Below are 13,634 nucleotides of genomic sequence, written 5' to 3' on the forward strand. Positions count from 1 at the left end.
AGCATCTTAATTTCTTGAGCTTCGCGGCCCTGCACACTCAATATACATTGGTTGTTCACCATATGACTTCATACAGTATTTGAGTCGTGAACAGTCATTCACTACTAAATTTAATCGCCTTGATCGCCAAGATTTTTCCTCCAGCACGAAACTCCAGTCAGCTGTGATTGGTCATGAGACCCCTACTATCATAAAATGTCTTCAAGTACAAAAGACCAGCCAACATAATATATAAATCAATTTAAGACTGGATCAAGTGTTATGAGGTTTATTACACAAGACTCATGATCTGTGTACTTACAGTATTTAATCTCTAATTTACATTTATGCATTTGGCAGACGCTTTTATCCAAAGTGACTTACAGTGCACTTATTACAGGGACAATCCCCCTGGAGCAACCTGGAGTTAAGTGCCTTGCTCAAGGATACAATGGTGGTGGCTGTGGGGATTGAACCAGCAACCTTCCGCTTACCAGTTCAGTGCTTTAGTCCACTACACCACCACCACTAATTGTCCCTCTTTGTTCTGCAGGTGTGTTTGGTGTTGAGACAGATGTAATGAAGACAGTAATAGAGGGAGAGTCTGTCACTCTAAACATTGATTACACTGGAATAAAATATATTCTGATACAGTGGTTTGCACCTCAGCACCTTTATATAGCTCGAATAGATGGAGATGACAATAAAGTTTCATATGGTGATGATAAGATGTTCAGAGACAGAGTGCAACTGGATCAGACTGGATCTCTCACTATCAGAAACGTCAGAATCAAACACTCTGGTCAATATGAAGCAGAGATCCTCAGTAGCAGAGGAACCTCATACCAGAAATTTAATCTTACTGTCCATGGTGAGTATATAAAGTCTTTTAATCCAATAATTACTGTATGTACATTCTTCCTTAATTTATATACTCTGTTGTTTATCTTTGTTTTTAGTGCTATTCTGTGCCAAATCAACCAAATTTCAGAAAGTTCCCCTGATAAAACTTTTTTTTTTTTTGTATAAACACTTGGGCAGATCTTCAGGAGTCTGAACTTGTGCAAGTACAATGGCATATTGTGCAACAAGGGGTGCTGAAGTCAGCTGTTTTTATAAATAGTCCTCCTATCTCTGTGTTGTTATAGTTCATGAATACTAAAATTAACAATTTTAGTTAACTGAAATAAAAATTAAAACTGATAATTGGAAAAAACTGAAACTAAGCTAAAATACTTTCATAAAACCAACTAAAGTAATGAATTCAAGGCCATTTTTTTCTTTTTATAGTTTTAGTTGATAAAATGTAGGGTGACTATGGGCAAAGTGGGACACTTTTGGAAATGTTCCTGTCCTTGGCACTTTTAATTATGATCCAAATGGCACATAACCTGACACTATACCTTTATAGAAAGGTTAGGATGTCTTCTACCTCCTAATGTTTATATTTTCTTATAGACATTCCCATTATAAATCATCATCATATGTAATATTTTCAAACATTAAGTCACTTTAACTTTTTATAACATTAACCAGATTTACCTAAAAATGTATATGTCATTTTCTTTACCATTGCTTATTGGTTCAATTAATGTGGATTGCAAATGTTCACATTTTATAATATAGGGAATATGGGTAACGTGGAACAGTTAAGCTTGATCCCCATTGTATCCCTGTATATTTCCTTAAATGGTTAATATGCCACTAGATATACGTAATAACCCTACCCTAAATTTAATGACATTAGCCATTTTAAATTATACAAGTAAACGCTTTAGCTTTGGCAGCCATAAAATATTAAAACTAAAATAAAAACATACTAAACTGAAACTAGATTGTCAGTAGAAATGCTCCTCCGTTTCTGTGATACTGTGTCTCATTTTTAGATTTGATTAATAACTTTAAGTGGCTTAAACTTGTTGATATTGAATTAATTGGTGGACCTGCAGCACTTTGCTTTCACAATGCATGTGAACTGTTCCAAAACTGCTGAAAATAGCTTATCAAGAAGAGCCAGTGCACACAGAACAACATGTCACCTGTTCACTCTGGGGTGCAGTCACTGCCTTCTGCGGTTTAGTAATTGTATAATACTATATTGTGATTTTGATGTTATTTTGATTAATTGTGAAGCCCTGAAGGATCATGATATTAGCTGGTCTGATGTGTTGTTTATGCAACATAGTGGCCAAATAAAATAAATCGTCCTTGAATGTTTTGCTGTTGTGGTTAACGGCGCTCCTGGCCATTTGTCAGAATCATGTTCTCATCATGTTCATCATCTTGCTTTTTTGAGTTGCTTTTACAAGACAAGATGAAAAAAAAAAAAAGTAAAAATTAATATTCTAATGAGGATTTGCATACTGGTTGTTTTATTTATATATTTGCAGTTTAATGGTAAAAAAGTTGAATTTATAGTTTTAGTGATAAAATCACTTGTTTATTCACAGTTCAGCCTGTTTGTTTTATTATAATATTATACACAAGCAGGGTCTAAAAATATAGGATCAATTAAAAAATCTTTAAAATCAGATTTTTGCTAGTGTGTCTCAGTCTGACCGGTCGGATTGGATGTCTTTGTTTGTTTTTATCTTTCGTTATGGGATGGATTATGTCAGGTGTTGACACATGTCACGCATGTCATTGCATATCTATTGCATATCTACCCATTTTTTGATACTGTTGTCTGTGACGAATGTATTCAGATTTGGACACTGTCATCATGAAAAACTTAATCAATGAGTGTTCAAAACTTATTTTCCTGTTGTGGGAAAGTTTTTATTTTATTATAATTCTGGCCAAATTTCATATTCATAAATGCACATTTACTAGTAACAAACATAACTTGATGTTCAAGTTACAGTATAAGGCTATAAGTTTTAAGTAAATTTAACCTGTGTGTGAATGAAATTGTTCTTGTAGATTCTCCACGTGTGTCTAGTGAACAGACAGAAGAACTGAAGACACTGTCCTTGAAGGAGGGAGATCCCGTCACTCTAAACACTGATGTTTTTAAAACACATGGAGATGAGCTAATACTGTGGAGGTTTGGATCTGAAGGCTCTCTCGTAGCAAAATGTGATCTAGAGGACAATAATATCCTTTTATTATCTGATGGTGCTGATGAGAGATTCAGTGGTAGACTGCAGCTGGATCAGACTGGATCTCTCACCATTACAAACACCAGAATCACAGACACTGGACTTTATAAACTACAGATCACCAATAACAGAGAGACTAAATACAAGAGATTCAGTGTTACTGTCAGTGGTGAGTAGATCAGTTCTTTTAGTGATGCAGTGATCTTATTTAGTTTAGCAGTCTGAATAATTTTGCATCTTCAAAGTTAGTTTGCACTAGATTTAACTAAAAAAGGTATGAAAACTGAAACTGGTGAAACTGTTATATTCATAACAATCACTCAGTGAATATGTAGGTCTATGTACAGGAAATAATAACATGAATTTGTAATTGGAGAACTGTAACAATGCTCAGTAAAACACATGCACTTCCCTGTTAGAAGAATGGACATCAGATTAGTGTTACATAAGTACTTAAAGACACTTATTGACCCAGTGAAATCAAAATGAAAGTTTTGATGCTTTTAGTCCATATCTGTTAGCTTTAAAGTCAATGCTAGTGTACTTCTAAACATGGACAAAAAAATTAATTAAAAAAAATTCAGAAGATATAAGCATTTAAAATCTGCAGTCTCTTCCAGCTAAACGGACAGTGTGAGTCACATATCACTTGTGAAGGAGAAAGGAAAGCACACTCCACCTCAAACTGTTCAGTGAAATTTCTTTGTTCTCACCTGCGCTGATGATAACATCACAGGGCACTTCAAAGGGATCACAGTCTATGCTGTAGCGTGGTTCCAAGCAAATTTCCCAATAAGAATCACTTAAAAAGGGAGTTCTGACTGACCGTTATAACCTTTCAGCCCTCTGTTGCTCTCAGAGTGTTGGATAATTGTCTTTGAAGGGAATAGGGCATAGGGTCCATCCTAATGGAAAATCCAGCTTAAGCCGGTAGCTGTGTTTTGGAACATGGTAGCTGGTTTCTAGCTGGTCATGAGCTGGTCATTAGCTGGTCCAACCAGCTTAGGAGACCAGCTTGGGCCATCTACCAGCTTGTCATACCAGCTCAAGGTAGTCAAGCTGGTTTTTGGAATATGAGTGTCAGTCTCTAGCAACAGCATAGCGGACAGGGGAATGTCGATGAATGTTGTGATGTAAACTAAAGCCTATTGGCTGTTTTAAAAAAGGCAAAAGCCATTTAACAAGTCCTGCCCCAACTAAATGTTTCAGTCAGAAACGTATCAACAGACCAAATAGAGCTGTGCTTTTCAGGGCACTTCACGGGAACTTTATGGACTCACCGTCTTTTGTTTTCGGCCATGGTGGTTTTAACTACATTACCAGACTGAATCCCTGTTTACATCGGGTTTTAAGATGTTTGTTTTATGTTGTTTTAAGTTTGAGTTTTGACATTAAACTTACCTTTATTGTTCAGCTGCTGAGAACCAGAGGAACCGCTGCCATCTGCCGAATAAGGGGAGGAGCGAGCTGGTGTCCGCCAGAGGGCGGAGGAGCGGTTTAGGACCGGGCGACAGTGCGTCCGGAAGCCGGCGACAAGTTCTTCTCTCTCTCTCCTCTCTCTCTCGGTGTGTCACCCTTTCCCTCTCCTCACACCTCCCCTTGTCTCTCCCCCAGGTTCGCAGGAGGTGGGGTGGACCTGAATTGGGTGGGGGAGGAGTGTGACGAGGAGGAGGGTGTGGAATCAGCTGATCAGCAGGAGAGCGAGATAAAGGGGAGTGGGAGGTGCCAGTTCGAGAGTGAGAGAGACGCACGCGGCCGCGTTGCATGTGTATCTGTTGTTGTGTTTGTTTTATGTTGTTTTAAGTTTGAGTTTTGACATTAAACTTACCTTTACTGTTTAGCCATTTCCCGCCGCCTCCTTGCCCATTCTTATACTGTTACATTTGGGTTTGGTTGTGGTCTCGGGATCCATACTCTCATGCTTCATGTTTTGTCTTTGTGAGCGCATGGCAACAGAACCAAATCAGATGCCATGCACTCACAAAGACAAAACATGGAGCATGAGTTTCCGGATCCCTTCTGTCAGTCTCTTGTGCTGTAATTTGTATTTTAGCACATGGCTTATGATTCAGTTCTGTAGCCATGCGTGTTCCCTGGGCCGTTGACGAGCCTGTTCAATTCCCTGTGGCCGTCAACGAGCCTGTCCAGTTCCCCGTGGCCATCGACGGGCCTGTCCGGTCCCCTCCAGTTCTCATGCGCTTTTCTGTCTGTCTCTTGTGCTGTGATTTTTGTTTGAGCACACGGCTTATGATTGTGTTCATTTGCCATGTGCTCTTTGTGTTTGGTGTGAGCACATGGCTCCTGTTTTTATTTCTCCCCTTTTCTCCCCAATTTGGAATGCCCAATTCCCAATGCGCTCTAAGTCCTCCTGGTGGAATAATGACTCGCCTCAATCCAGGTGGCATAGGACGAATCTCAGTTGCCTCCGTGTCTGAGACCATCAATCCACGCATCTTATCACGTGGCTTGTTGAGCGTGTTACCACGGAGACATAGCGCATGCGGAGACTTCACACTATTCTCCATGGCATCCACGCACAACTCACCATATAGCGACCATGAGGAGGTTACCCCATGTGACTCTACCCTCCCTAGCAACCGGGCCAATTTGGTTGCTTTGGAGACCTGGCTGGAGTCATTCAGCACGCCCTGTATTCAAACTCGTGACTCCAGGGGTGGCAGTCAGCGTCTTTAATCGCTGAGTTACCCAGGTCCCCTGTTAAGTTTGTTTGCCATGTGCTCTCCAATCTCTCACCCTGGCCCCACCCCTTACCCTCTTTAGTTCCTTCCCTATTTAATCTCCTTGTGTTTTCTGTTCTGTGACAGTTCGTTGTTCAATGTACGCTGAAGGGATTCCTGTCCGGTTTGTGTTCTATCTGTCGGTCTGTGCTGCAGGTTCTGGAGATCCCTGTGCTGAGCCTGGTCCAGGAGGCAGAGGGGCTGGTTGCTAACCACCAGGAGGTGGAAGGGCCTGCTGCTGACCTCCAGGAGGCGGAGTGGCCCACTGCTGACCACCAGGAGGTGGAGGGGCCCGAGACCGTCAACAAGCCTGTCCTGTTCCCTGTGGCTGTCGATGAACCTATCCTGTTCCCTGTGGCCGTCGATGAACCTATCCTGTTTCCCGTGGCCATCGACGAGCTTGCCCTGTTCCCAGTGGCCATCGACGGGCCTGTCCAGTCCCCCGTGGCCATCGACAAGCCTGTTCAGTCACCAGTAGCCACCGCTCAGGCTTACCCTTCACCAGTAGCCAACAACGAGATTGTCCACTTCCCTCCCACCACCCTGCCTGACCTCGTCTCTGTCACAAGGCTGCCAGACATTCTTCCTGTCCTGAGGCTGCCCGACCTCATCTCCACTCTGTTCCTGAGGTTTCCTCCCAGGCCGCCGGACCCCGGTCCCTTCCTCAAGCCTCCACCCTGGCTGCCGGACCCCGCCCCGACCTGAATCCTCCTCCCAGGCCACCGGACCCCACCCCTTTTCTGAAGCCTCCTCCCAGGCCGCCTGACCCCGCCTCTAGCTTAGAGCCATCCCCATGGTTTCAGTGCTATGGGTTACGTGGGTGTAAAATAATTCCCAATGGTGCTCTTTGGATAAAGGGTATTCTGTTCGGATGCTCTAGAAGTCCAAGGCACTCAGAGAAGGGTTTAAATGTAAAAAAGCCTTTTAAGTCATGGCTTTTGTATTAAAACATACCACAAACCGACCTGTCGCAGCTTACAAAGCCTTCATCAGGGTGTGAAAAATTACCTAGATGAAGGAAGTTGGTTTTTTGCCATCTCCCTATCTTTTGGGCTTCGTGGCCCCACATTTTCGCTCTCCATTTGCTGCTCACTGTATGACCACAGATGTGAGATGTAGAACATCATACACTATGAGATTTCCTCTGCAGCTGCGAATATTCGGCTCAAAAATATATCAAACATGTTTGATATCCTCCGACTAGATGGAATCATAGTCAGAAGTTAAGAAATCAGAGTCAGCACCCATGCAACCACCACCACTAACTCACATGAACAGCACAACAAAACTAATCCAAACGAAAGACTGAATGTTTTGCAGTAATTGTAATTAAAATAAAACAGTGCATCAACAGCGCCTCAAAGCAATGGCATACAATTTGTTAAAATGCTGAGAGGTGCGCTTTAACTTTAGGCCAACCAGCAAAAAGAATAAAATTAGCTTTCAAAGGGGTCATGAAATGTAATTTTTTCTTATAATTTGATTATGTTCCCTGAGGTCCATTGATAATGTCAGTAAAGTTTTTTACACAAAAATTGTCATAGTTTGGTAATAAATGATCATTTTCCACCCTCTCTCTGACCCTCTGTCTGAAACGCACGGTTTTGGCCTTAGCAGCTCCTTTAAACTTCAATGTAAACGCCCACTGTTATGATTAGTTAACATCATGCAACCCCTCAAATTCAGCCATATTTGAAGCTCAGTCAGAATCAGCGGTTTTTAAGCAAAACATCAATGTATTATGATGCATAATAATATTTAGCAGGGTAAAGTTTAATTTAAGTTAAATATTTTGCTAATTATTCGCTTATGGTGCAAAAGAGACCATCTGAAAAGTCCACACACTGTTCTAAAACGTCACTGGTATCCAAGTGTTCAGTGCAACTACCTTGCATGTTCTGTCTGAAACACTTACATTAAAAAAAACATTTACACATTCTAAAGATTGTAAATTGTATGTATAACTTACACTTTAATTGAATGAATTAATAAATGAATACTTGGACACCTCTGACGTTTTAGTGCTGTGGGTGGAATTTTCAAATGGTCTCTTACAAGCGCTAGTCCATGAAAGCCCATAGGAGCATTTTTAAGCATATACCTCCAGCTATAACGAACGTTGACCATTTGAGTTCAGTGTTTTATGCCTGTATGATATAGTCATATATTATGTAACCTACAGTGCATCTGGAAAATGTTCACAGCACTTCACTTTTTCCACATTTTGTTATGTTACAGCCTTATTCCAAAATGGATTAAATTCATTATTTTCCTCAAAATTCTACAAACAATACCCCATAATGACAACGTGAAAGAAGTTTGTTTGAAATCTTTGCAAATTTATTAAAAATAAAAAACGAAAAAAATCACATGTACATAAGTATTCACAACCTTTGCCATGACACTCAAAATTGAGCTCAGGTGCATCCTGTTTCCACTGATCATCCTTGAGATGTTTCTACAACTTGATTGGAGTCCACCTGTGGTAAATTCAGTTGATTGGACATGATTTGGAAAGGCACACACCTGTCTATATAAGGTCCCACAGTTAACAGTGCATGTCAGAGCACAAACCAAACCATGAAGTCCAAGGAATTGTCTGTAGACTTCCAAGACAGGATTGTATCGAGGCACAGATCTGGGGAAGGGTACAGAAAAATTTCTGCAGCATTGAAGGTCCCAATGAGCACAGTGGCCTCCATCATCCGTAAATGGAAGAAGTTTGGAACCACCAGGACTCTTCCTAGAGCTGGCCGCCTGGCCAAACTGAGTGATCGGGGAGAAGGGCCTTAGTCAGGGAGGTGAACAAGAACCCGATGGTCACTCTGACAGAGCTCCAGCATTTCTCTGTGGAGAGAGGAGAACCTTCCAGAAGAACAACCATCTCTGCAGCACTCCACCAATCAGGCCTGTATGGTAGAGTGGCCAGACGGAAGCCACTCCTCAGTAAAAGGCACATGACAGCCCGCCTGGAGTTTGCCAAAAGGTACCTGAAGGACTCTCAGACCATGAGAAACAAAGATTTAACTCTTTGGCCTGAATGGCAAGTGTCATGTCTGGAGGAAACCAGGCACTGCTCATCACCTTACCAATACCCTCCCTACAGCGAAGCATGGTGGTGGCAGCATCATGCTGTGGGGATGTTTTTCAGTGGCAGGAACTGGGAGACTAGTCAGGATCGAGGGAAAGATGAATGCAGCAATGTATAGAGACATCCTTGATGAAAACCTGCTCCAGAGCGCTCTGGACCTCAGACTGGGGTGAAGGTTCATCTTCCAACAGGTCAACGACCCTAAGCACACAGCCAAGATAACAAAGGAGTGGCTCCGGGACAACTCTGTGAATGTCCTTGAGTGGCCCAGCCAGAGCCCAGACTTGAACCCGATTGTACATCTCTGGAGAGATCTGAAAATGGCTGTGCACCGATGCTCCCCATCCAACCTGATGGAGCTTGAGAGGTCCTGCAAAGAAGAATGGGAGAAACTGCCCAAAAATAGGTGTGCCAAGCTTGTAGCATCATACTCAAAAAGACTTGAGGCTGTAATTGGTGCCAAAGGTGCTTCAACAAAGTATTGAGCAAAGGCTGTGAATACTTATGTACATGTAATTTTTTTCGTTTTTTAATTTTAATAAATTTGCAAAGATTTCAAACAAACTTCTTTCACGTTGTCATTATGGGGTATTGTTTGTAGAATTTTGAGGAAAATAATGAATTTAATCCATTTTGGAATAAGGCTGCCAGACATTCTTCCTGTCCTGAGGCTGCCCGACCTCATCTCCACTCTGTTCCTGAGGTTTCCTCCCAGGCCGCCGGACCCCGGTCCCTTCCTCAAGCCTCCACCCTGGCCGCCGGACCCCGCCCCGATAACAAACATAACAAAATGTGGAAAAAGTGAAGCGCTGTGAATACTTTCCGGATGCATTGTAATTGTGCTAATGATAAAATTGTCGGCCCCAGAGAAAGTGTAGGAGAAACCGAATGTCAAATGAACAACCATATCTTCGGGAGATAAGGTTCAGTGTTAGTTTCGCATCTTTGAATGAGCCAACTCCAGTTTCAGTTCTAGTTAATGTTGATTATAAGTGCTGAATAGTATGAATGCACATAAAACATAAAATTGGAACCATTTATAAGCCATCCCAAATAAATAACTTACCTTCAGTGGAAAGGCTCTTATACACAAAGCTCACCATCAACGCAATTCAACCTAATAATATATACAGATTAATATTGGAATTGTTGGGTACAGGTGCAGGAACAAAAAAGCAAACATGCAACTAACCGGGAGAGAGAGAACAAAGATGCAGAGTTCATCCTGCTGCTGCTCTTGCAAATGAAATGAAAGAGAAGCTCTAAACAGTTTACAGGGAAGATAACAAACATGTCTTTATGAACACCATTTATCAATCAAATACTTCACGCACACCAATCACAAGGGAAAGGCACAGGTCTGCTCAATAACGGAGAACTGAGCTTAATATTAGCAACCGCATTCTCTAGTAAGAGGCGCACACCAATCGCCCTCAAGGAATGCGAATACACATCGACAGACATAATAATGATTAAAAAACACATTAAAGCCATCTTATTAATCACATATAATTACTATGCATGTAACTTTTTTAAACTCATAGTAATTGAGATAGATATGCATTTAAAAAATTACTTGTTACACTGGGCCATTCTTAAAAGAATTTTAAAGGAAATAGTGACCATTTACAAGACCTGTACATGTGGATTATAGCCTACAGCTTAAATTCTAACCTAAAATCTTGATGTGTAGACTATCATTCATTTTACCCAAGGATTTTACTGCATTAGTCATTCTAAAGAACAGCATGGCAACATGGCTTAAAGTTTGTGGGTAAAACCAGTATGTTAGGGTGTATTTACTAATTAAAACGTTTGTCATGAGCCTATATTACATTGTTTTTTAGATTTGATGAATCTTTGGTTGTCTTTAAAAAAACTGCATTTGGGGGTTCAGCCCCACCTGCTCCTAATGTAGAAATGCCACTGCTAATGATTTTCTCTCTTTAGCTGTTATAGATCCGGATCTGTCTTCAGGTGCTGTAGCAGGAATATGTGTTGTTGTTCTGCTCGTAGCTGCAGCTGTAATTACTGGTGTGATTTACTATCGCAACCGGATCTCTGAACTAAAAACACAAATGGGTAAGTATTACCTACAGCTGATAGAGAAAGAGAAAGTTAATTAGCTTTATCATGTTAAAGTAAGAGTTAAACGTGTACTATTTTTTAATGCTGACCACAAATGAAGATTTTTAGAAGAATATCTCAGCTCTGTAGGTTCCTACAATGCAAGTGAATGGTGGACAGACCTTTGTAGCTCCAAAAAATCACATAAAGGAAACATAAATGTAATCCACAGGATTTTAAATTTAACAGTGGTTAAATTTATATCTTCAGAACTGATATTATAAGTGTGGGTGAGAACCAGATTAAAAAAGTCCTTTTGTTTACTCTAAATCTCCACTTTCACTTTTACATCTGAAAGTGAAATAGAAAGTATAGATTTAGAGTAAAAAAATACATTAAAAAAGTTTTTCTTCACTGTCAGAAATTTGTTTTATTGCTATATTAAAGTTGATCCACTCTCGTGCCTGACCAGTTCATGTTTGCGTTATTGAGCGTGGCTTCATACAGTTTGCTCACTTAGTCATGAAATACTTTTGGGCATGGCTGTGAGAGTTAAATAAAAGATCATCATAACAATCAAATGTGTTGTTATTGATTTATTACTTCATGGTGTCAGTAATACACCATGTAATTAAAGGATGCCTCAAGGATACCCCTGTAATTAAAGGATGCACTGTAGGATGAACACGTCCCACACTCTCCTGATGCGCGAGAAACATTAGCTTGATTACGATGAAGTTTGTGTCGTTTATGTCTGGCGATGAAGCGACACCTCACACACACAGTGAAACTTTTCACATCAGTGCTCCTGACAAGTTGAATTGTGCTGAAGACAAACAGCGGCCATGATGGATCAGACGCTTCCACAGATACAATGTTGCATCAGGGCTAAACAAGAGAGATTCCAGGTCAATACTCTTATTTACTTTTTGGGTGACGAAACGGAGGATATTTTGAATGCTTGAGAGCGCAGAGAAGAAGCTCCAATACATGGCATTGAGAAATTGGTTCGGTGAACATTTGTGGGGAAACACAACATAATTTCCGAGAGAGCAAAGTTTAATCTGCATAAACAAGAACATGGAGAGTCAGCTGATAGCTTCATAACTGCTGTCCATAAACTAGCAGTATACTGTAATTTTTACATTTTAAGGGAGAAGTTAATATGCAAATGGTCATTAATCGTATCGATGCAGGGTGAAGAGACCTGAGACTTCTCCAGAATTAACATTGAGCAGTGAAACGGAATAAGTAAAACAGCAGCAAGCCATTATGTGGGACAGATCTCCACAGACTGATGAGAAGAGTGAAGTTGATGCAGTTTCAGGGCCAGTAAAAAAGCAGGATGCATATGACAACAAATAAGCAGGGTGCGCAATGAAAAAACAGACAGAGAATGCAACAAATATGAGTAAAAGTTTCAGATGTGAGTACCAGAAATGCCATAAAAGGATACATTATGCAGCAGGATGTCATTCCAAGCAGCCAGTTCGTAAAGTGTTTGGGGATGAAGACATACAGGAAGACTCCCTTTATTTAGGGGAAGTAAAAGAGCACAACATATGGTGGCACACTAACATGACACAAAATGGGGAGTGATTTTGGAGAACACTGATTACTCTGGGGTTGTTTCTAAATGTTATGAAATGAAGGCCGAATTAGAGCAACTGGAGAATCAAATTCAAGTGTTGTTGAAGAGGAAGTCCTAATTGATAGAGAGGGGAAAAAAACTGCTTGAGGCCATTCAGAAAAAACCAATGGGTTCAATACTCCTGTCCGAGGCCCTAATGATGGTGGGATTGCCTGGAAGATATTTCTGAAGGCGTTGTCTCCGCAATGGGCCGCAGTTCTAGCAAGGTCGGCTCAAATATCTTTTACACCTGCTCCCTTGCCGAAGGGCCCTTGGATAGTCCAGCGCCACCGCAAAAATCGAATGAGATCTCAACCACCACCTCAGCCAGTTTTTCCCACCTGCATTCGTCCTGGAGTGCGCAGATGTCTAAGTTTATCTACGACGTCTTAAGATTTGACCTCTTCAAATATCAACTCTGATGTGGACTCTGTTCTGAAACGTGAATGTTGCTACGACACAAGGTAAATCTCATTTGTACTGTTTTTCTAGAGCTCGGGTAGCTGATGTGACAACGCAAGTTCCCTCATTTTTTTTCAACACAAGAACATTAACACTGTGGTCCTTCATGTCAGCGAAAATGACATTCGTCTCCGACAGTAGTTCTCAAGAAAGACTTTGCGACTTTAGTTGATACCTTTCATTGTTTTTCCAGAGATGCGAGGATTATCATCTCTGGTTATTTACCATGCTTAGGAAAAGCAGTGAAGTATTTAACAGGCTGTTTGCACTCAATGACTGGTTATCTTGGTGGTGCACAGCTTGCAATGTTGAATTTGTGTCTAACTGAGACTTATTTTGGGAGACACCATGGATTCAAGCTCAACCAGAGTTCTCTTTGGCGGTACAGGAGAGATCATTTCTGCAGGATCTAAGCCAGTTTTAGGTACTTTTGAGGAACTACTCTGTTTTTCTGTTGTTTTCACACATCAGGAACTTAAGAGGGAGGTTTTTTTAGCTCCTACTCCAGGGTCGGTACTTTGGGGGGATAATTGAACTGTGGGAGGTGCTTCAGCCTGTGATTGGTC

General features: G+C 41.0%; 1 protein-coding gene across 1 annotated transcript in view; it reads left to right on the forward strand.

Moving 5' to 3' along the window:
- LOC127439086 (uncharacterized) overlaps positions 1-13,634 on the forward strand; it is a 69,737-nt gene that overhangs the window by 42,190 nt on the left and 13,913 nt on the right. The window contains exons 9-14 of the mRNA XM_051695132.1: positions 533-850; positions 2,902-3,249; positions 4,495-4,733; positions 5,906-6,142; positions 6,257-6,447; positions 10,828-10,991. Coding sequence (XP_051551092.1) covers positions 533-850; positions 2,902-3,249; positions 4,495-4,733; positions 5,906-6,142; positions 6,257-6,447; positions 10,828-10,991 — 1,497 coding nt within the window. The remainder of the gene's footprint in view (positions 1-532; positions 851-2,901; positions 3,250-4,494; positions 4,734-5,905; positions 6,143-6,256; positions 6,448-10,827; positions 10,992-13,634) is intronic.

Source organism: Myxocyprinus asiaticus, chromosome 50 (genome assembly GCF_019703515.2).
Source record: "Myxocyprinus asiaticus isolate MX2 ecotype Aquarium Trade chromosome 50, UBuf_Myxa_2, whole genome shotgun sequence".
NCBI lineage: Eukaryota > Metazoa > Chordata > Actinopteri > Cypriniformes > Catostomidae > Myxocyprinus > Myxocyprinus asiaticus.